This window comes from Solanum lycopersicum, chromosome 1 (genome assembly GCF_036512215.1).
Source record: "Solanum lycopersicum chromosome 1, SLM_r2.1".
In the NCBI taxonomy this organism is placed as follows: Eukaryota; Viridiplantae; Streptophyta; class Magnoliopsida; order Solanales; family Solanaceae; genus Solanum; species Solanum lycopersicum.
The window spans coordinates 65,791,904-65,817,546 of NC_090800.1; the positions used below are offsets into that span (position 1 = coordinate 65,791,904).

At 30.7% G+C, this 25,643-nt stretch overlaps 1 protein-coding gene, 1 long non-coding RNA gene and 1 pseudogene across 2 annotated transcripts; 2 read left to right on the forward strand and 1 right to left on the reverse strand.

Moving 5' to 3' along the window:
* Positions 1-238: 238 nt before the first annotated feature.
* On the reverse strand, positions 239-1,548 carry LOC138340856 (uncharacterized). The gene is made up of 2 exons (XR_011213703.1): positions 1,450-1,548; positions 239-483 (listed from the first exon to the last, which is right to left on the reverse strand). It is a non-coding gene; the product is annotated as an uncharacterized lncRNA (long non-coding RNA).
* Positions 1,549-18,330: 16,782 nt separating this feature from the next.
* On the forward strand, positions 18,331-19,903 carry LOC109119611 (uncharacterized). Its single transcript, XM_019212540.2, has 2 exons — positions 18,331-19,600; positions 19,716-19,903. Exons 1-2 carry the CDS (start codon positions 18,331-18,333, stop codon positions 19,901-19,903), a joined length of 1,458 nt encoding a protein of 485 aa, XP_019068085.2.
* A 2,151-nt stretch (positions 19,904-22,054) lies between these two features.
* On the forward strand, positions 22,055-23,072 carry LOC112941492 (uncharacterized; annotated as a pseudogene).
* Positions 23,073-25,643: the final 2,571 nt, after the last annotated feature.

A 25,643-nucleotide genomic window follows, 5' to 3' on the forward strand; every position in this document is an offset into this window, starting at 1 on the left:
AAAATGATCTTTACCGTCAATTATAAATGTCGCTAGAAAAAGTCCATAGCAACATTGAATCTAATAACAATTAATTAATGTAGGTAAAGGCTCTAGCGCTCTTCGTTGCTGTGCATATTCACTGACAGTAAAAAGTATTTTTTTAGTGTATTTTTGTCACGACCCAAAAATGGGCGTGATGGCACTCGTCTTATCCCACCAAGACAATTCAGCCTAAAACTCAACCATTACAATAAAATGCGGAAATAAAATATAAGTAACTTAATAAAAACCCCAAAACCTGGTAGTCACGTGTACAAGCCTCTAACGTATTACAATTGATTCAAAAGAAAAACTCAAGTCTCAAATGAACTTGTTTCTAGAATAGAACAAGATCATAATTAAGGAGAAGAAAGTGTGCTGCGATGGAAACAGCTACCTGACAAATTTCCAAGAAACCTCAGACAAGGAGAAGGGAAATATTACAAAGTCCGGGCTAGTAACCTACAAAAAAATTTGTAGTAGCAAGGGTTGAGTACCAAACCACACGGTACCCAGCAACTAAAACGTCTAAACACAAGCTAAGGAGATAAAATACGGGTACTCCTACCACCCCCAACCAAACCTCCACAACTACAACCTGCATTAAAATCAACCCAACCTAACAGCTCGCAGTTTACATAGCACATAGCTCAACAACAACACTTAGACAAATTACATATCCTCAACAACAACACTTCAATAAATTACATATCCTCAACAACAATACTTCAACAAATTACATATCCACAATAACAAGCTCAATATTGATCAATCACAAGTTCCGCATAAAGGCAATCAGAAGATCAGCAAAATACGATATCAAGTTCACTAATGGTAAGTATGTGCAATGCAATGGAATGCAATGTCAAGTATAATGATGCATGTCTGACCTAGTGATACACTCCCGCTGTCTCTCAGTCCGAGACCCATGGGGGACATATCTGTCCATGCATCTGCCGCGGCGCACGACACGACCCTCGATAATAGTAACCATCACGGCGCGCAATACGTCCCTCGAAATATAGTATCCATCGCGGCGCGCGATACGTCCCTCGAAATGGTACATCCTCTTAAGTACCCATTATTTCTCAATGCACATTACACTTGCCACAACCAATGCCTCAGAATAATGCAGATGACAAGTTCACACATATAATGAGGAGATGACCATTTTCATAACATCGCACAGTTCACAACCACACAAACATGAAGTTACATCAACAATGATTCAACAAGCCTTCAACCCTTTCTCAACACAACACACATAAACAATTAATCACATTGCCTTTTGTTATCCCCATTCTTTTCATCATTAAAATTAATCAATGTGGACAAGTCAACCCTTCACCAATCCCGTTACTCCCAGCATGTACCATAAGGACATACATGCATTTCATACACTTAACAAGAGTTTAGAAATCCACTTACCTCAATTTATCGAACAATCACTTCGGGACTTTAGCCTTCCTCCTTTGTTGTACTTTCAAATCAATACAATCTATTCAAATCAATAACCACAATAAGAGTTCAAATCTTACAACACTCATATTACTATTTGCTTAACTTTGACGCAACAATTTATCCAAATTTATAATAAAGTTTCTCAATCTTGATTCTAACTAATAAGTCAAATCTCATATTTCTTAAATTTCAAGTAAGAGTTAAGTCATAATTTCTCCAAACATTACAACCCTAATAGTTTCCATATAATATAATTGTCCAATTATTATCCCTAAATGGCTATTGACGGCATATCAATATTCCATTGAAAATCTTGACATACTTTCAAAGAGAACACCATCAATAATTTCTAAAAAACCCAATTACATATCTATAACTAGTTATGACACTATCACTTTGACAAATTTCATAATAATTATAAAAAGATTTAAAGAAAATTAAACCCCAACAAATTTTCAGAATCTATATGTCACACATTAAATTCCTATATATTTAGTACCCACCCATTACCATTAACTTTCAAAACAAACTTACAAATCCTTTTTTCTTTACAAACCTACAGTAACCCACTTCAATTTCCTATCTAACTCTTAACGAATTAAAAGTATTAATCAACATAAAACTTATCTTTTATACATGTATTGTTTCATCCACCAACAATAATAATTCATTTAATACCCTCTAGTTCATAATTATATGTAAATAACATGTGCACATGTACACGAAATCAAAAACTAGTTTCACATATTAGTGTAAATTATACACGTTTTAACTTAAAAATCTACTCCTAATTACATTAAAAACTTAATAGAAAGGATGAAAATAATTACCTTGACGCCTTGAGATGAAAATATTAATTTTGCTCCTCTTTTTTTTTCTTTTCTCCCTTTCTTTTCTTTTCTTCTCTGCATATTTCTTTCTGTTTTTTTTTTCATATAAGCCGTCACAGGCTATTAAAAGGTTAGGGCACTTTGCCCCTTTTCTTTTTATTTTATTTATTTATTTATTTAATTAATTTTCTTTTTCCTTTTTTTTCTTTTTTTCATTATTATTAGCAATAAAATAATCTTTTATTAAATCTAAAAATCATGTCACTCATTCTTATAAGTCATATAAATTAATTATAAAATCGACTAAAAAGGTTAATATAAAAATAATGGTTGAAATTTCTAAAACGACTAAAAGGGTCGTTACATTATCCACTACTAAAAATCATGTTCGTCCTCGAACATAAAATAGGAGAAGGAAGAATTTTTAATGTTATAAAAATCTAATGTATAATCTTCCAGAGTTGTTGTTCATCTCTCCATGAAAGCTTATTTTTAACACCATTCTATCAAGATCAACTACCAAGAACTGAACTATAGAGAATTTGTCAAATCTACATATCAGAAGTGATTGTCAAGCCACATACTAACCCATGAACCTAATACAAATTTAAATCCCTTGGTTATAAAATCGACTAAAAAGGTTAATATAAAAATAATGGTTGAAATTTCTAAAACGACTAAAAGGGTCGTTACAATTTTAGTGATTTGTTAGATTCAAGAAAACTTGATCTATTATTATGCCTAAAAAGAGGAGACAAAGAAATATGATAAATTAGTTAACCTGCGATAAAAGAAGTGTGATGATTGTCTCTATACTAATATTATAGGAAGGGTGCAATGACATATATAATGTTTGTACCTAAAAATGAACAATAAAAATAATATATTAACAGTAACAAAGAAGAGAGCAATTTGTTTGGTTCTTTTAACAAACATCAGTATTGGTTGCCTATTAGTTATCACATATTTATTGTTTTGTGCTATCAAATATAACATAACTCACAAGAAATTTTTCCAAAAAGAATACGAATAGAACTATAGAAATAGACAAAATAGACAATAAATTTTCAATCATTCTCATTAAAATTTTTAACTGAGTTAAAAAAAAGATATCAAAATAGAAAAAAGAAATTGCAATAGTTACATAAATTACTATGAATTACGGTAAAAGATTAAGTTTCATTACATAGGAGGAATAAAACTTTGAGGAGTGAAACATTTCATAAGAAGCTTAATTAATGTATTTAAATTCAACTCTCATATAGCAAAAAAAAAAACCTACAAATAATAGTGGCAGAAATACAAGTTTTGTCATTAAAGAACTAAATATAATGAATTGAACCATTTCAACAGTTCTATGAGTTGTGGACTAAGAGGTGAAAAAGTAGTAATATCACATTGCGATTAAAACCAATTTTCTTTGTTTATATGAAGAAACATGTAGAAAATAAAGAAAGACAAGATCAATTTTCTACCATCCTTGCTGAGATTTTAAAAAAAGTTTTAAAAAGGTTACCAAAATAGTAAAAGAAATTGTCAAAGTTACATGAATAACTATAAGTTATAGTAAAAATTACTCTCCTTGAAGTTGGAGGAAGAAAACTTTAAGGAATGAAAAAATCTCCATAAGAAGTATAATTAGTGTATTTGAATTCGATTACCCTATAACGAAAAAAAGATACAAATAATAGTGGCAGAAAATCCCTCTATTTATATTAAGCAAAGTGTAGGTCACAACTCTTTGGAAAACTTACAAACCTTCGGAAAGTCACAACCTTACATAAAAGTCAAAACTTTTCATAAAAGTCATAACTTTTCATAAAAGTCGCAACTCTTCATAAAATTCGTAACTCTTCCTAAAGGTCACAACATTTCATAAAAGTTGCAATTGTTTATAATGTCGCAACTTTTTATAAAAGTCACAGTTTTTCATGAAAGGAGAAGGCTAGTTTTGGTAATAGATAAATAAAAGGGGAATCCTTGTTTGTGGTGGCGCCACGTAGGCGGGCCTAGGGTTCTCTTTTGTATATATACTAGATTTTTAAAGGCCCATGATACGGACACAATATAATTTCACATATTTTGTTAAAAAATTACATAAATTCACAACTTAAGATATTATAATCCTCTCATATGCATCTCTATTTTCTCTCAGATACATCTATTTCCTTTCGAATTCATATCTATCTCCTCTTGAATATATCCCTTCCCCGAAGTAATATGTTATTTACAATATAGACAACCAAAAAATGCATTCGAGAGAAATGAAAAATTCAAAATTATTATAATTGAGAAAACTTCCCAGATATTATTTAATTAACCTCCGAGAATATGAGATTTCTATACTTTGTACTATTTTTTTCTTTAGTAAACAACTTAATATATTACTTTATAATCTATTCAAATGGCCATAAAACATAAATGTGTCGTTTACAACCTAAATTGAGAAAGTTGAATTCTAAAAAATCTATGCAACAAGGAAATAAAGAATTGTGTTATCTTATGAGTTAAACATTTTGTGATCAAGGAATATATAAAATGTTGATATCTTTAAAAAAGTTCATCGATCTTCATATATATTCGCATGTGTTATCTATTTTTCCCAATGTTATTATCTTTGTTTTGAGATATTTGCATCATAAGCTTTGCATATGATAAAATATTAATCATTGATCAATCAATTCCTAAAGATCGATTTGAAGTCTTTCAAATCTCTATTGCTTCAACTTAAGCATACTGTGTTTGCATTTGACTTTGTCGATGAATTTTGTAATACATTTTATTATTATCTTCGATAAGTAGAAATACTTTACAAAATAAATTTCTAACTTCACAACAATAAAAACAATTGAGAAACCAACTTTACTACTATACACAATAACAATTATTGTAATGTGATATTTTAAATATCAAAAGTATTTATTCAAAAATAATTTTTTTACTCCACAATAATATAAACAATCATGAAAGAAACTTTATTTCTATATACAATAACAATGTTTGTAATGTTATGTACATTAACTAATTTTTTTTTATACTGCACTTAATATCATGCCGTAAAGAAAACTCTAAAGCCTACCCCCAAAAGATAACCAATATATTCTTTTTCAGGTTGTTTATTTCCAAATTCATTTATTTTTTAGCTTTTCTCTTCCTCTATATTTCGAAAAAAAAGTTTTTTTCTATTTACGTTTTCTTTTGTTGTTCTCTTTTATTTGTTAACTTCTCATTTTCTTTAGTTTAAATTTTAATAATCATTAGAATTTGAATGTTAAACGTTCTACATTTGTATTTAACTTTATCGATGAATTTTGTGATACATTTTATTATTTTCTTTAATAAATACAAATACTTAAAAAAATTGATTTATAACTTCACAACAATAAAAACAATCGAGAAATCAACTTTATTACTATAAAAAATGACAATCACCGTAATGTGATATTCTAAATATTGATAATATTTATTAAAAAAATAATTTTTGACGCCACAACAATAAAAACGATCATGAAAGAAACTTTATTTCTATATACAATAACAAATATCATAATCTTATATTCTAAATTACAATACTTAATTTTTTTATATTACACTTAATATTATGTCGTATAGAAAATTCAAAAGCTTACCCCAAAAAAATAAATAGTGATACATCATTTTAAAGACTATTTTAATAATCAAAATACGAATTTAGTGGTCACATTATGTAACATAATATTGAAAATATGTTTATGCAATATTTCTTTAAAGTAATTCTAGGAACAAAATGTTAACTATTTAAACACATTTTACTTTAATTAGTTCTAAAATTTGTTTCTAAAATATGTCAAAACATGCTTAGCATTTACTATTGTTTGTAAGAATTAAGTAATTGAAACTCTCATTTAAACAAAATTACAATAACATGCTTATGGGTCCATAACAAAGTTAAGACATCTATGGATTCTTCTAGATTATCATTTTAACCATTAATGATATAATTATTATTTTACCCTTAAGTGATATTAAAATTATTAAAATGTCATTGGTCGTCCTTATCATGACTCTTCTATATAATACTAGATATAAGGTGCTCGCACTAGCGAAGGCCCAACATATGTTGATTTTTTTTCTTCCAATTATGTGACACAAATGAAATTTGAAAAAGTAAACTAAATTTTTTATATGTGTTTTTTTAAAATAAAAAATTAAATTATTAATTTATATACCTTTTGTGTCATTTTCGAATAATATATGTTAATTACATCTGTTTTATTTTATGTGATACAAGTGATTTTAGGAAAGTCAATGAAATTTCTTGTATGAGTCTCACATATTTTTTGTTGTTATTTTACTGTGATTCATAGTACTTTTTAGTTCTTACATTATTTTCAAACAATATATGCAATTTCTTTTTGTTTCGATAAAAATAAGGGAGTCTGCTAAATTTCATTATGTTTTTAAATAAAAATATCTTAAATTGTTACGTTGTGTTTTAAAGCTTTTTTTAATGTAATTTTTAAATATGTAACAAATTAGAAATTAAAACAAAGAATTAAAGTTTGCAAATCATTATATTTTTATTAAAATGTTCGAATATTTAAAACTCTACATATATGCATAAATGAATAGAAGGAAGCCAAACTATTTTTAAAAAAATAATATATATGAAATTTTATTTTAATAATAACACATATATATTTCATTTTTAATATATGAATCCATCCTTTTCGATTTATATGAACTTATTTTTTTTATTTCAAAAAGAAAATAACTTCTGAATTTTAATTTTTTTATGTAGCATATTTAAGATCGCAAAATTAAAAAATATTTCAATACACAAAATTTAAATTAATATAAATTTAAGTTAATTTTGATTGATTCCACCTAATATTATACTTGATGTATAATTATTAAGAGCAAGGCGTAATCATTATTTATTTACTTTTATATAATAAATCGATAGATATCACAATAGCTTATAAAAAATGAAGAAATAACAAATGAGGTAATACTAATAATAATATCTAAAGATGTTTCTAGAACTATTTAATTTTCTTGTTATCATTCGTGGTAGATATTTGCCTGCATGAAATTACATTTTTACCTTTGATCATCATTCACTTAATATATAGAAAGATGTTTCTCGAATTATTCTTGGTAGATTTTTGTTAGAATAAAATTATTTTTTTATATTTAGTCGTCTTTAATACAAATATATCATCCTATGAATTTTTATTTGTAGAGTTACTTTATAACATCTTTTTTAATATCAACATAATATATTTTATTAATTTTTTCACACTAATTTATTTTCAAGTATATTAATTAGAGCCAAAATAAAGATTGAAATAATTAATTCATGATAAATTTTTATATAAAAAGTAGGCATTTTTATAAGCATAATGAATAAAGGGAAAATGGTATGATATACCCCTCAACTTTGTCATTTAGAGCTGATATACCCCTTGTTATGAAAGTGGCACATATTACCCCTACTTGTAAACAAATGGCTCACATATACCCTTTTTCTCTAACGGAAATGAAAAAATAATAATTTAATCTAAATTTTTATTTTTTTTTCTAAAAAGTATAATCCCATATGAGTAAATTTAATCCTTCTCAAACATATTTTTTTGACTTTTTTTTTGTTTCAATGACTAATTTATAATTATTATTTTGATAATCAAATTTATTTATGTTTCACTAATATTCTTGTAAAACTTATTTGTAGATGATCAAATTTTTTTCTTCGAATACGAAATTAAATTACAATACACACAAAAAAAATAGTTTATTTTTTATTCTTTAAACTAAGGAATGAAAGAAAAAAAAACATACGAACAAGAAATTCAAATAATTATAATAAAAGAAGTCAAAAAATAATTTATGTATGAAAAAAATTAAAACATACCTTGAACTTTGATAGAAGAATCATATGTACCCCTAAATAATGTATTTTAAAAAATTAGAAGTAATAAATATAAATTTAAAATTAATTTTTTAAAATTCGTTAAATGAAGGGTATATGTGAGCCATTTTGTAACGGCAAGGGTATATGTCAGCCGTTTGTATAACGGTAAGGGCATATATGAGCCACCTTTATAACGAGGGGTATATCAGCTCCAAATGACGAAGTTGAGGGGTATATTAGACCCTTTTCCCATGAATAAAAAAAGTATTAAGAATTAAACTAAAGTAATAGTAAAATAGAGTAATAATAGAATAGGTATCACAATAACTCAGACAAGAAAGAAGTGAAGTAATAACAAAATAAGTTAACGGTAATAATAATAACTTAAGATGTTTCTACAACTATTTAATTTTTTTGTTATCATTCTTGATACACAAAATTTTAAATACATATAAATTTTAGTTTTAATTTTGATTGGTTCCACCTAATATTATACTTTATATATAATTGTTTAGAGCGAAGCGTAATCATTATTTATTTACTTTCATAAAATAAATAGATATCACAATAACTCATTAAAAATGAAGAAATAACAAAAATAAGGTAATACTAACAATAGTAACTAAAGATATTTTTAGAACTATTTAAGTTACTTGTTATCATTATCATCCTATTCATTTTTCTTTGTAAAATTACTTTTCAACGTCTTTTTCTTTAATTTCAATCTAATAAATATTATTAATTTTATCACACTAATTTATTTTCAACTATATCAAATAGATCCAATATAAAGATTGAAATAATTAATTCATGATATTTTTATATAAAAAGTAGGATTTTTTATAAGCATAATGAATAGAAAAATATTAAGAATTAAATTATGTGACACAAATGAAATTTGAAAAAGTGAACTAAATTTTTTAAGTTTTTTCAAAAAAAAATATTTTAAATTAAAATTTATGTACTTTTTATGTTATTTTCGAATAATATATGTTACTTCATCTGTTTTATTTTATATGATATAAGTGATTTTAGGAAAGTAAACGAAATTTCTTATATGATTCTCACATATTATTTAGTTGTCCTTTTACTGTAATTCATAGTACTTTTTAGTTCTTACATTATTTTCAAACAATATATACAACTTTTTTTTTGTTTCAATAAAAATAAGGAAGTCAACCAAATTTCATTATGTTTTTTAACCGTGTTTTTCTAAAAATATCTTAAGTTACATTGCATTTTTAAGCTTTTTTTTTATTGTAATTTTTAAATATGTAACAAATTAGAAACTAAAACAAAGAATTAAAGTTTTCAAATCATTATATTTCTATATTAAAATGTTCAAATCTTTAAAACTCCACATATATGCTCAAATTAATAGAAGGAAGTCAAACGATTTTATATATATATATATATATATATATATATATATATATATATATATATATATATATATATATATATGAAAGCCCATTTCAATAATAACACATATATATTTCATTTTTAATATATGATTCCCTCCTTTTCGATATATATGAACTTGTTTTTTATTTCAATTCAAAAATAAAATAACTTCTGAATTTTAATTTTCTTATATAACATATTTAAGATCACAAAATTAAAAAATATGTCAATACACAAAATTTAATATACATATAAATATTAATTTTAATTTTGATTGGTTCCACCTAGTACTATACGTGATTTATAATTATTAAGAGCTAAGCATAATAATTATTTATTTACTTTTATATAATAAATAGATATCACAATAACTCATTAAGAAAATGAAGGAATAACAAAAATGTGGTAATGCTAATAATAATAACTAAAAATGTTTCTAGAACTATTCATATTTTTTTTAATCATTCTCGGTAGATTTTTGTTTGAATGAAGTTAAATTTTTAACGTTTATTATCATTCACTTCATATAAAGAAAGTGTAACGACCCTCTTAGTCGTTTTAGAAATTCCAACTATTATTTTTATATTAACCTTTTTAGTAGATTTTATAAATAATTTATATGACTTGTAACAATGAGTGACATGATTTTAGATTTAATAAAAGATTATTTTATTGCTAAAAAATAATTAAAAAAATAGAAAAAAATTGAAAAGGAATTAATTAAATAAATGAATAAAATAAAAAAAAAGGGTCAAACTGCCCTAAACTGTTAAAAGCCGTACGACTTATGAGAAAGAAAAAAAAGAACGATTTGAAAAAGAAAAAAAACGCAGAGAAGAAAATAAAAGAAAGGGAGAAAAGAAAAGGGAAAAGGAGGAGAAAAATCAATATTTTCTTCTCAAGGCGTCAAGGTAATAATTTTCATCCTTTCTATTAAGTTTTTATGTAATTAAAAGTAGATTTTTAGATTAAAACGTGTATAATTTACACTAATATGTGAAACTAATTTTTAATTTTATGTACATGTATGCATATGTTATTTAGCATAAATTTCACCTTAGTCATTAAGTAATTAGGACCAAATGTTGATGATCATGAAACAATTATTCGAAAGGGAGGTAAATAGACATGCAAGAAGCCTTCCGTAAAAAAGTATTTCATGAAATATCTTTATTTTGGTGTTCAAATATGGGTGATATAAATTGGGATCAATTTGAGATCCTTTTAATAATTTTCATATTATCATTTATGTTTTGATATATTAATATATATAATTAAGTATTGTGAACACCTAATTTATTACCAAAATATAAAGAGTCAAACACCAATTTTTTTTTAAAAAAGGTTATATTTAAAATAAAATAAAATAATAATAATAAATTGTAAATTAATAAAACTAATAAGATCAATTATAGTTTAATAATAATAAAAAAATTGATAAATAGAAGTTGGGAATTTAAGTTATTTGTTAATTATCTAGTTTAAAAATAATAATAATATAGAAAATATTATGAAAACGTATAGAAAAAGAAAAGAAAAGAGGAGTCCTAAAGATTTCAAATTTGTTTACCTTATCCTAATTATTCCCAACTTTCTAACTTATTTTACTAAAAAGTCTCGTCCCATTAATTTTGATTTTTTATTTTTTTTTCTTTTGGACGTTCCTTTTGATTTTTTTTAAAACATTTTTTTGTTAATTTTCTATTATTATTATTTATTTATTTTAAATCCTTATCTCAACCCCAATTCCCTCAACAATATTTCAAACTAAATCCTAATCCAACTCTATTAGTATCCTTTTAATTAGCATCAAACTCTCAGCCAAATTATTATAAAAACACGTTCAGTTGAGAAGAAAAGGGAGACACAGATACACAGATACAAAGAAATACAGAGAGGAAAAGAGAGATATAGAGAAAAAAATAGAGAGAAAAATATAGAAAAAAAAGTGAGTCATTCTTTCGAGAATAAGGTCAGAGTTAGAGTTCTTTTGTCGTGGTTCCAAATTCGTGGCTCAAATCAGTAGATCATAGAAGTTATTTTTCGTGATATCCATCTTCACAGCAAGGTAATTCTAAACTCTCGCATTATTTAAATGTAATGTTATATGAGAATTTTAATCTAATAATATGAAATTCTTTGAATCGTATGTTATGATTATATATCAATATGTGATGCATGTTAAGATTTCTTTTTTTTTTCTCTCGATCTGAAAAAATGAAAAAAGAAAAAATGTTTCTTGCTAACAAAAATAATATAAAATAAAAGATGTATCATACATTTTTTTGCATTATTATTAGTGTTTGTTATTCTTTTTTAAATGCAATTTATATTAGAATTTATTTTGTGATATTTAATAGCTAATGTTTTTCTGGAGCCTAATTTTTCACTAAAAAAATAAATAAAATAAAATTTATAAACTTGTTAGATTAGGATATATAAATAATTCGTAATTTTTTTTATCTAAGTAGAATTGTAATTTCATCTAAAATAATGATAATTACTATTAATAATAATAATAATTTTTTTTGAGAAATTGTATTAAAGAGAACAAAAGAATAAAAAATAAAAAATAAAAACAAGAAAGCCTAAAACATAAAAAAAAAACAACGAAAAAAAGAAGAAAAATAACGGGTTTTTTTTTACAAAAAAAAAGGAAAAAGAAAATAACAAAAAAAAAGAAAGAAAAGAAACGTGAAAAATGAAAAAAAAAAAAAGAGAGAGAGAGAGAAACAGAATTACAGAAAAAAAATAAAAAAAGCAAAAATATAAAATCTAAAAAGAAAATATTAAAATTAAAAAAAAGAAGAAGAAGAAAGAAGCAGAATGAAAAAGAAATATAAAACAATAAATTTAAAAAAAATGATGAATAAAAAAAAGAACGTTAAAAAAAAGAGTAACAAAAATTATTTAAGAAAAAGGAGAAGAAGACAAAATCTTTAAAATAATAATAAAAATAAAAATAAAAATAATGACAAAATAAAATTAAAAAAAAATAAGAGAAACAAATTTTACAGAAAACAAAAAAAAAATCAAATCAAACAAAACGTGCAGAGAAAAAAAAAGAAAAAAAAAACGTAAAAAATAAAAATAAAAAAAAAACGTAAAAAATAAAAAGAGTCAGAATGTTAAAATTGTTACATGCATTAAAAAAAAAGTTAAAACCTTTCTTAAAAAATAAACATAGTCCTAATCTATTTAGAATTTTTGTGATTTTAAAACTAATTTCAAATCTCATAAAATTTCATCTTTCTATTTTTAAATTAAAAATAAATAAATAGAAAATCCTAAATTAACTCGAACTCTAAATTTTTTTTCTAACTATAAAATACCTATATAAATTCATCCCCATAATAACATAAAAAAATATATAAAAAATGTAAAAGCAAAATAAATAAATAATAAATAAATATGAATGTTTCTAATTTTGAACTAATGGACACACACAAAAAATAATAAAATAATTTTCAATAGATTTAAAATAAATAAGACGATTTTTTTAGGGTTTAAAATAAATGAGAGAATAAAGTAAAAAAAGAAATATTTTTATTATTAAGTTAAATAATACAATAAAAAAAATTAAGTCTAGTCATATCAAAGTCAATAAAGCGACCGTGCTAGAACTACGGGACTTGAGGGGTGCCTAACACCTTCCCCTCGGTCAACAGAATTTCTTACCCAGATTTTTAGTTCGCAGACCAATAAAAATAGAGTCAAATTTCCTTTTGATTAGGGATTTAAATAAGGTGACTTGGAACACCAAAACTCAATTCCAAGTGGCGACTCTAAATAATAATTATCCCTTTTCAAAACGTCACTTTGATTGAAAAAACTCTTTTTCTTTCGAAAAATAAAAAAAAATTGAGGGAAAGAAAAGGGGTGTGACAGATGGCGACTCTGCTGGGGACTAACTAGAATTCGAGCTTTAAATATTAAATTTATGTATGACTATGACTTATTTATTTACACTTTTTGGATATTGTATTTATTTTAACTTAATCTGCTAATGGTTTATTTATTTAATATTTTAATAATATTTGAATTGCTTCTCTCCCGAACCATTTTGAGTCTTCAATAAAAATATGACGAGAATTGCAACTATGCACCCCACTTCTGTCAAGATAGCCAGTGGATCTTCGGTCCATGGTGAAGGATATGTAGTCACACCATTTTAGGATAGGGAGCACCCATGCACAAAGCCGGAAAGCGCTGCTACCGGTACGTTGCTACTCCCTGACTCGAGTTGTTCGCTCGTCTTACAGCCAGTCTAGATATCTTACCTTAGTAGAATTGAAACTTTCAGACATGAAATCCTTACTAGGTTCCAATTTATTTGCATTGTTGGATGTAACTTAGCGGAATTTAGCATAGGGGCCCAATTTGACTAAGACAGATATCTATTCGTGAGACCATCATGTGCATTTTTGTGCTACTCGTTGTATCATGTGAAGACTGTAACAAAATGTTGACCGGCTTTAGAATAATCAACTAAAAAAATAAATATCTATTTTCTACCCATTTTCAACCAATGATTCAAAATAAAAAAATTAATACACATATATATACATACACACCTAATCCTCAATTTTATTTTTCACTTTTTATTAAAATAATACATAAATAATAAATATAATAATGTTAATAATATATGTATATATGTCTTTTGAATAATACATATACACCTTCTTTTTTTTTTTTTCAAAATTGTTCGTTCTTTTCAAAACAACCTGAATCAATGATCACTTCAGACATTCCGAATCATTTTTATTTTTTTTAACTACTCCAATAAATAATTTCGAATCATAAAATTTTCACAATTAAAGTTGATTTTAAAAATCTCGATTTTTTTTCTCAACCAGGTAATCATGAGATCTGTGAGGTGTGATAAAAGACCAAGGGATGAACTAGTCGAAATGGTCAATGATCCCCCAAAGTTTATGATCACAGATAAAATCCCACAATTACTAATGTATTGGTGGAACGATATGCATGAATTTAGGCGGACAGAGATATTCAAACATCTTGGTTTCCTTACAGATATCATGAGATTTAGTCCTGACAGAGGTTTGATCGAGGCTTTGATTCCATTTTGGGACTCCACAAATAATGTGTTTCGATTTAGTGATTTTGAGTTGACACCTACATTAGAAGAATTGGGTGGTTTCACAGGCTTAGGCCAGGATCTTCGAACTAAAACACTGATAGCCCCTAGGAGTGTCAGCAGAGGTAAATTTTTAGAACAGATGCACATCATCCATACTCATAAGGAATTTGAGTGTTTTGATAATGGGTTGGTTTCTTTGGAATTCTTGTACTCAAGATATGGAAGGAAAGAAGGATTTTCAAGCTATGGGAAGCAACTTAAAAATGGACAACACCTCCCTACTTGGGAAAAACATAGACAAGAAGCATTCATGGTAGCATTCTTGGGAGCTATGGTTTTTCAAAGGAAGGATAAAAAAAATCGATATTCGTCTGTCAGGGATAATCACTGTTATGATAAAGAAAAGAAAATCCACTATATTGCCGATGATGTTGGCTGATATTTATCATGCTTTGACTAAATGTAGAGAGGGGGAAGATTTTTTTTGAAGGTTGTAGCATTTTATTGCGAATGTGGTTTTTAGAGCACCTATATCGCCATCGTTTTGCGACGGATTTCAAATCTTATTGGACGAATTATATTTTGAGCCACCCAGAAAGGATGAAAGAATTAGGAGACAAATTGCCAAAAGGTGTCAAAGCATGGAGACATTATCTTCTTAAACTGACGGCATCTAAAATTACATGGAACTATCATTGGTTTCCTGCTAGTGAGGTAATTGTTATGTCTTCCTATCGTCCATTCTTCGTTCTGACAGGCCTTCGTGGGTTCCAACCATACATACCCCTCCGAGTTCTACGCCAACTTGAACAAAAATAAATTTTACCTAAAGCTGAGGATACGTGGAATTTTGTGTGGGAAGTAGCATTTGAAGATCGAGATCGAGAATCAAAAGCTCAAAAGATTTGGGGTGGTAGTCGAACTTTAAGTTCGAAAGCTATGATTGATGATCGTGTTGAAGGAGAAGTTGACCCTTTATACCTCCATTGGTTCTTTGATCAAACCCCTCTCAAAATAATGCCCGAAGGATCTGCGCGAGAAATCATAGATCGAGAAGAGGAAATTGAAGTAAGAATCAAGCAGGCCCGACTCGAGGTGGAAAGAAATTATAGGTCTACTTTAGATATCCTAAACAATGACCTAAAAAATGTTAACGAAGAGTTGGCTCGACGTGATGCAATATTCGAGGAAAGAGTTACTTTGATTGAAAAAAGGGTTGAAAAGAAGCATCTATCTACTATCTGAACCCTACATGAAGATTTGGGCATTGTCACAGGTGCTATGGAGCAACAGGAGGAAGAATATAAGAAAGAAAAGAGCCTCTTACAAAATCAATTAAAAGCCGCTATGGGACGAGAAAGGGACATCGCAAACCGTTTCACATTGTACCAAGCAGAAGTGGCGACCGAAAGAAATCAATGGATGGAAGAGCGTGAAGAATTTCATAACCAAATTGAAGAGCTTCAAGCACATGAAGAGCATCTGAGTGATACAGTTATCACTACCGAAGAATGGTTGCAGAATTGTCACGAGAATATGGAGGAGGCGAAAGGACAAGTGCTTCAGTTGTCAGAGAGCTTGATTGATGTTTATAGTGGTCATCTTCATCGAAGTGATGAGAGCCTGGGTCGAGAAGCGCGTGCATTAGCCCCACATCTGCCGAAAGCTTTGTACAAGATCTACTCTAGCTTAGGGGGCAATTGATGATCAAGAAATGTCGGAGATGGATTTTTTATTGTTTTATTATTTTTCCCTCTTTTTAGTTCGTCATTTTTTTTGTAAGTACTTTGATGTTTTATTTTGGTTATTTTGATTTGAATGGTATTTTCAAGTTAAAAAAAAATTGTATTTTTATTTTGAAAGAAATTTATCCAATGAACTACGTAATGATCTGATTCATGTTCAAACATGATACGTAGGCAACCTTTAATAGGTTCGATCAAAATGTATTCAAATTATTCAAGTAAGTAAAGTAGGAGACCAAATGACATAAGCAAGTCATCCAAAGCCGGGATGAAACATAAAAGTCTTCCAAAACACATTGTAGACATATGAAAATCTAGGTGCATAACATACAACGTGAATTTAATATCCTCAATATGTTGAATCCTAACACATGTTTCTTTTATATATATATATATATATATATATATATATATGAGAATTTAGAGAGTTTTAAAGGTGGTTGGTTTGTGAGGAGAGTTGGCATCTCATCAATATAACACAAGATCAAAAGGGAAAGAAAAAATGACACATAAAGACGTAACAGAGTTGGAAAATGACGACGCACAAACCCAAATGGTTGCGCAAGAATCGGTACCTATAGAAGAGGTGAAAATGTTAAGACAACAGATGAACGAAATGTACGAAGCTTGGATGAATGGGCAAGCTCCTCCGCCTTCAATTCGAGAATATTTGAATGCGAATATGCCATTCCCCATCCAAGTCTCAACAAGTGACCCGGTTTATCCACCTGGGTTTGGACCCTACATTAACACATCTAATACTGCCGGAACTTCCTTAGTAAACCCGATAAAACCATCAATGATGAATAATACACTTTTCATGCCTACTGTCCAAACTAATACAATTCCTCAACCGATACTGGTAGAATAATCCAATGATGACCCTATACTCAAAGATCAATACGGCCAAGGTCATGCCCCTAAATTAACTTTCAATGTTCCTAACTCTTACCACCACCAATACAGTTCTCCCGTTGAAGTTGAGAAAAACATTAAGAATAAGGAACATGAAGAAATTGCAAGAAAAATGAGGAGTTTGGAACAAAACATAAGGAATATGCAAGGTCTGGGAGGACACAAAAGTGTCTCATTTAAGGACTTGTGCATGTTTCCAGATGTTCACTTGCCTCAAGGGTTCAAAACTCCAAAATTTGATAAGTATAATGGTCATGGCGATCCAGTGGCTCATTTGAGAAGATTCTGTAATCAGTTGAGAGGAGCCGGAGGAAAAGAAGAACTTCTTATGGCCTACTTTGGAGAGAGTTTAACAGGCGTAGCATCAGAATGGTTTATCGACCAGGACATTTCTCATTGGCACGTTTGGGATGATATGGCACAAGATTTTGTCCAACAATTTCAATACAATATTGATATTATTCCCGATCGCAACTCCCTAGCTAATATGAAAAAAAAGCCATCAGAAAGTTTTAGGGAATATGCCATTAGATGGAGGGAGCAGGCGGCTAGAGTCAAACCGCCGATGAAAGACTATGAGCTAATTGATGTTTTTCTCCAGGCTCAAGAACCTGACTACTTTCATTATCTTCTCGCCGCAATGGGCAAGCCTTTCGCCGAAGCGATTAAGATCGGATAAATGGTAGAGAATGACATAAAGTCGGGTAAGATTGTGAGTCAAGCAGCCATTAGAGCTACCACACAAGCAATACAAAGTGGATCCGGTAATTTTACTAATCGAAAAAAGAAGGAGGAAGGGTCCATGGCGGCATCTGAATCAAGGCGTGTTCAAATAGGCATGAACAATCCTTATTGTCAAGTCCAACAAGAACAATATAATTCTCCTCGGCATTATTACCCGTCCCAATATGCAGTTCTCAATACTCAAGCATATATTCGGCCTCCTTCGCGCCAACAATGGCGGGGGCCTACCCCACAAGTTTCTCGCCCACAACAACAAAATTTCCAGGCCCATATAATCCACGTCCCCGAGCAAACTATACGAGAGAACAAGGTCAAAAAGAAAATTTCACCCCAATTGGGGAATCGTATACGAGTTTGTTACGAAAATTGATACAATTGAGACTGGTTGAACCTGTCAATCCGTACGTTGTCAATCCAAATGCAAGAGGATTTGATCAAACTATTATATGCGAGTATCACGTCAACGCTCCAGGTCATAGCATAGAGAATTGTTGGACCCTAAAAAGAGTCATTGAGAAGTTAATTGAGGATAAGGTAATCGAGGTACGCAATGAGGAAGCACCAAATGTCGCCAATAACCCACTCCCTGCTCATAATAATGAGCGTGTTGTGGGGATGGTTGGCATTTTTGAAGATTATGAGCAAACAAGTAGAACAAAAGTGGAAAGCAATGTTTTAAGAGAAGAGTCTAGTATGGTTTTAGAACCCATACAAAGGGCACCGATAATTGTTAAAGGTGCACGTTCGAATTCTGGGAACTCGAGGAAGCTAGTGTTGTATGTCTCTGAGTCTATAAAAAGAGGAGACGTACAGTTGAATGGACCAAAATGCTACATTCCTGGTAAATTTTCAACGTTTGATCAAAATCAAAAAGGTATGAAAGATCCAGTTGTGATACAAATTGCAGCACAACTTCCTATCACAAACACCAAGGCCGTTCTGTGGAACTACAACAAAGTCGTCGTTACTCACAAGGGAAAAGAGATTGTCGAAGAAACAAATGAAACAAGAGGCTTGACTCGTTCCGGAAGATGTTATGCTCCGGAAGAATTAAGGAGGGACAAACAAATCAAAGAAAATCACATGCCGATGAAAAAACCACTCACTGAGAAAGATGCTGAAGAGTTTATGAAAAAGATGAAAGCTCAGGATTATTCTGTTATAGATCAGTTGAGGAAAACGCCTGCTCAAATCTCTTTATTGTCATTACTCATACATTCTAAAGAACATCGTGAAGTGTTGACCAGAATTTTGAATGAGGCACATATATCAGAAAATATTACGGTAGGTCACTTGGAAAACATGGTCAATCAAATTTTTGAGGTGAATAGAATCACTTTCACTGATGATGAATTGCCCTTGGAAGGATCTGGACATAATAGGGCTCTACATTTAACCGTGAAATGTGAAGAACACTATGTGAAGAGAGTCATGGTCGATGGAGGATCAAGTGTAGACATATGCCCTCTTTCCACTTTGCAGAGTTTAAAAATCAATAACTGATAGAATTCGTACTAACAATGTTTGCGTACGGGCATTTGATGGTGCAAAACGGGATACTCTTGGCGAAATATACTTAATTGTTACAATTGGGCCAGCGGAGTTTGGAATCACTTTCCAAGTTATTGACATGGACACGTCTTACAATCTGCTTTTGGGTAGGCCATGGATCCACATGGCAAAAGCTCTGCCATCTACTCTACACCAAGTGGTCAAGTTTGAACATGACAAACAAGAAATCATTGTCCATGTTGAAGATGATCTCCCAATCACCCGAGATCCTTAAATACCATGCATTGAGGCTAAAAGAGGTTGTGAATCCCGCAACTATTAGGCTTTGGAGATAATAACAGTTAATCAGTTCTTAGAAGGAAATCCTATCCTCCAACCTCGTCTGTCCTCTACTTCAGTCATGGTGGTGGCTCAAATGGTACAAAATGGGTATGAGCCCGGAAAAGGGTTAGGTTTGTCGTTGCAAGGAATTTTGAATCCTATCAGTCCAATGGGTAATCAAGATACATTCGGTTTGGGTTTCAATCCAACTAGATTTGATAGAAAATGGGCAAAAGATCGTAAAAGAAATGCTTGGAATCTGTCGAAGCCGATCCCCCATATTGCTCAGTCTTTCATTAAATCTCAAGGTGAACCGTGTCAAGACTTACCAATCAAAAATGATGTGGATGAAATGTGCCAAGGTATCAAGGAAATGTTTTATGAGGTAAATATGACTCAGAGGGGTGAGGGCACTAGTCATATGGATGTGCAGTTTATCGGCCCGAATGTCCAACTCAATAACTGGAAAGCCACTCCTTCCTCTCTACAAAAAAGGAGTCATGGTAGTTTCGTTTTGCTGTTTTTTATTTTATTTTCTTGGATTATTCTCAGGGTTGTAATTCAAACATTCTAGTTGTTTCGCTTTATTGTTAACCCTTCTATCCTTTCCCATTCAATGCAATAAAGTTCTAGTCATCTTCTGTGTTCCTACTCTTTCTAATATTTGCCATCTTATTTTCATTTCAGTTACGTTAACTTTAATAATATGACATGTATGCGGAGTTTACAATTAGATCCTAAAAAGTTGTCTGATCTCATAACAATGAATCCTAAGTCTAAGGAATATGATGAAGATGAAGCTGATGAAGAAATTAAAAGGGGTTTGGATCAATTTGAAAATAAGCCTAAACCTAATTTAGGTGAAACAGAGGTGTTTAATTTGGGAACTCCCGAAGAAGTGAAAGAAATAAAGACAAGCATTCATGTCGATCGAACTACTCGAGACGACATAATTCAAGTTTTAATTGAATACAAAGATGTCTTCGCTTGGTCATATGATGACATGCCTGGGTTAAGTGATGATTTGGTAGTTCACAAACTTCCCATACATCCTGATTTTCTACCTGTCCAGCAAAAGCAGAGAAAATTTAAGGCAGATATGAGTGATAAAATCAAAGAGGAAATCATGAAACAACTGAATGCAAGAGTGATCAGGGTCGTCCAATACACTACTTGGTTAGCTAATGTTGTGCCAGTACCAAAAAAGGATGGAAAGATCAGAGTTTGTGTTGATTATTGAGATTTAAACAAAGCAAGTCCAAAAGACAATTTTCCACTACCCAACATTCATATCTTGGTTGACAATTGTGCTAAACACGAGATTCAATCTTTTGTGGACTGCTACGCCGGTTATCACCAAATTCTCATTTGGTCTAAAAAATGCAGGGGCAACCTACATGAGAGCTATGACTACAATATTCCATGACATGATGCATAAAGAAGTTGAGGTGTATGTTGATGATGTCATCATTAAGTCTAGAACGCAAATTGACCATGTGCGTGATCTAAGAAAATTTTTCGAAAGATTGAGAAAGTACAATCTCAAGCTTAATCCGGCTAAATGTGCATTTGGAGTTCCATCTGGCAAGCTTTTGGGTTTTATAGTTAGCCGAAGAGGCATTGAATTAGACCCCTCCAAGATAAAGTCCATTCGAGAATTTCCACCTCCAAAAACCAGAACTCAAGTCATGAGTTTTCTTGGAAGGTTAAACTATATCAGCCGATTCATCGCTCAACTCATTACTACATGCGAGCCGATATTCAAGTTATTGAAAAAAGATGCTGCTATTAAATGGACAAGTGAGTGTCAAAATGCTTTTGACAAGATCAAGGAATATTTAGCAAATCCTCTGGTACGAGTCCCCCCAGAGCCTGGTAGGCCTTTGTTTTTATACCTCTCGGTAACGGATAATTCTTTTGGTTGCGTTCTAGGACAACATGACGTCACAAGGAAAAAGGAACAAGCCATCTATTACTTGAGCAAAAAGTTCACATCCTATGAGGCAAAGTACACTCTATTAGAAAAACATGTTGTGCTTTAACTTGGGTCGCCCAAAAATTGAAGCACTATTTTTTGTCCCACACCACTTACCTCATATCTCGAATGGATCCTCTGAAATATATTTTTCAAAAAGCCATGTCGTCGGGTAGGTTGGCAAAATGGCAGATTTTGCTTACCGAATTTGATTTTGTGTATGTTATTCGCACCGCCATGAAAACACAAGCGTTGGTCGATCATCTGGCAGAGAATCCGATTGATGATGAATACGAACCCTTAAAGACATACTTCCCTGATGAAGAGATCAACTCTATTGAGGAAGAAATTCCTTATAATGACCCCGTATGGAAATTATATTTTGATGGGGCTGTCGACAAAAATGGAGTGGGAATTGGGGCAGTTCTTATCTCACCAAGTGGTTGCCATTATCCTGCCACAGCACGACTTCGATTCTTTTCTACCAACAACACAACAGAATACGAAGCTTCCATCATGGGTTTGAATATGGCAATAAATCTGGATGTACATGAGCTCTTAGTCTTAGGGGATTCCGACTTGCTCATTCGACAAGCTCGAGGCGAATGGGAAATTCGAGACATTAAGCTCTTACCGTACAAACAATGTTTAGAAGATCTCATCAAAAATTTCAAGTCCATTGAATTTAGATATATTCCCAGGTTTCACAATGAGTTGGCTGATGCTTTGGCCACCCTAGCATCGATGCTTCCATACCCACGTAATACATACATTGACCCGTTGGAAATCCAAGTTAGGGATCAACATGGTTATTGCAATATAATTGCGGTAGAGGCAAATGGTGAGCCTTGGTATCACGACATCAAACAGTTTATAAAAGCTAGAGAATATCCACTGCATGCTGATAGAGATAAAAAAAAGAACTATTAGGCGACTCGCCAATGGGTTCCTCTTAAGTGGCGATATCTTATATAAAAGGACTCCGGATTTGAATTTATTACGATGTGTGAATAATCAAGAAGCGGAAACAATTATGAACGAGGTACACTAAGGGGTATGTGGCCCACACATGAATGGTTACGTCTTAGCAAAAAAGATTATTCGGGCAGGGTACTATTGGTTGACCATGGAGCGGGATTGCTTCTAATTTGTTCGCAAGTGCCATCAGTGCCAAATTCATAGCGACTTGATTCACTCACCCCCTTTAGAGTTGCATCCTATGTCTGCTCCATGGCCTTTTGTTACATGGGGAATAGACGTTATTGGGCCAATAGATCCAAAAGCATCTAACGATCATCGGTTTATTTTAGTTGCCATCAATTACTTTACCAAATGGGTAGAAGATGTCACATTCAAATCAGTTACCAAGAAAGCGGTGGTGGACTTCATTCATTCCAACATCATATGTCGTTTTGGCATACCAAAAATAATTATTACAGACAATGCAATGAATCTCAACAGCCACTTGATGAAGGAAGTTTGTGAGCAATTTAAAATTGTTCATCGCCATTCAACCCCTTATCGTCCCAAAGCAAATGGGGCTGTTGAAGCTGCGAATAAGAACATCAAGAAGATTCTTAGAAAAATGGTGCAAGGATCTAGACAGTGGCATGAGAAATTACCCTTCGCTCTCATGGGATATCGCACGACTGTTCGTACGTCAGTCGGTGCAACTCCTTACTTATTGGTTTATGGAACTGAGGCTGTCATACCCGCAGAAGTTAAAATCCCTTCTCTTCGAACCATTGTTGAAGCAGAAATCGAGGATACAGAATGGGTTAAATTGAGGTTGGAACAATTAGCACTGATAGAAGAAAAACGATTGACATCAATTTATTTTGGTCAATTATATCAGCAGAGGATGGCTCGGGCATATAATAAGAAAGTACGCCCAAGGAATTTTGAAGTGGGTCAACTTGTTGTGAAACGTATCCTTCCCCACCAAGACGAGGCCAAGGGTAAGTTTGCTCCAAATTGGCAAGGCCCTTATGTTATTAAGCAAGTGCTATCCAAAGGATCTTTGCAATTGGCGGATATGGAGGGAAAGGCAATTGACACAGTTGTCAATGCAGATTCGGTCAAGAGATACTACATTTAGCACTTCTTCTCATTTTTATGATGAGAAGATAAAAATGTATCCTCTTTTATCAAAAACACCACTGGTCTGGTGCCTTTTTTAAGAAAAAAAATGAAAAAAAATGAAAAAAAATTTAAAAAAATGATTTTTTTTAAAAAAAACACACGAAAAGTTCATTGAACTACGTTTGACCCGATTCCTAAAAGGATACGTAGGCAGCCCTTCATTAGGGTTCGGTCTAATCACTCAATAAAAAGATAATCATGTTCTTTAGTTCTCTAAAGGTAGAGACATTATGTTGGCGAACTATGGAGAAAATGAAGAAGAGAGTGTTGTGAAAACCCTTTACGGGCACTATAAGATGATGGTTTGGTGAAAAATCATGAAAGGTGTTACTGATCGAATGATGACATTTTGTCTGGACATGAGCGCAATCATGATAAAAGTCAAGCTTAGACTGAAAGGTGCAAGATTGTTTCCTGAGATTCAGACAACTCGAAAAGATCAAACGTTTGGTCCAATTGCATGTCATGTTTCAAAGTTGTCACGTACTTTCAGATAAGATTCTTTTCACTCATTTAAACATTTTCTTATTTATCTTCTACTTCTAAAGACACAATTTTTCCTTCATAACCCTTCATTCGTGTCATATCTGCTTGTGTTTCTTTGATTTTTTTTCTTTCTCAACATCAACTCGTGTCAAGTGAGAAAATAAAATTAAATTGGCAAAATTGACTACGGTATTTCCAGTTGAATGTTGGAAACATGCACCATATTGGCTAGGGCTGTGAACCTATCGGGAAAATAAATACCATAAATCGATACCAAGTGAAAATATATAAAGCAAAAGAGTCGCTTGGGAACGAATGAACCATACAACATGCATAAAATGGTGATGAGTTAGAATGTCCATGAAAAGTGTTTCAAGGAAAGATAACGACTACAAGATATTCGCACAATCATCCGTGGGATGAATCTTCCAAACGGGGCGGATCCAGAAGTCAAGCTTTACAAGATATTCAAAGTCACGAACCAACCACCATGTAGGAAAATTAACAATACATTTCTTTGACTTAAAACAGGTATAAGGCAGAATCATGTAAATAGTTTGCGAGAGACAAACGCCGCGATGGTAAGTTCTTTAATCTCTACTTTCCATATAATATGCGTGATAAAATAATAATGACAATAAAGATGATTTTTTTTATTGAATCTGGGGCATTTTATTTTATTTTAGTTTGTTCAATGAACAAATAAAAATAAAATAAAATAACGATAATATTAATAATGATAATAATATAAGTGAAAAGAAGAAATATATATATATATATATATATATATATATATATATATATATATAGAATTCATCTTTTCAAGAAAATAAGTTTTCAAGAATATCATGCGGAAGAACGTCAGTAGCTGAAGTCAAGTCATGAAGTTTCAAGTCTTAAACTCAGAAGTCCTGAGCAAAGTTCGGAATAGATGAACCTACCCAAAGAGGGTGAAGCGATATCTGAGAATCCAAAATGAAGACTTAGCACTATCGAAATAGATAGTATTTCATATCTTTCCTTCTGCATCTTGTTTTTTTATGTAATAGCTGGAGCTACGAACCGGAATCTCGACAAAACCTCACTCGAC

What these genes read in the sequence shown, in the direction of transcription:
- LOC109119611 (XM_019212540.2), top strand. Translation starts at nt 18,331, where the DNA reads ATGGCGGGGGCCTACCCCACAAGTTTCTCGCCCACAACAACAAAATTT. An exon ending in CCCTCTTTCCACTTTGCAGA is followed by an intron (nt 19,601 to 19,715) that starts GTTTAAAAATCA and finishes CAATTGGGCCAG; the next exon opens with CGGAGTTTGGAATCACTTTC.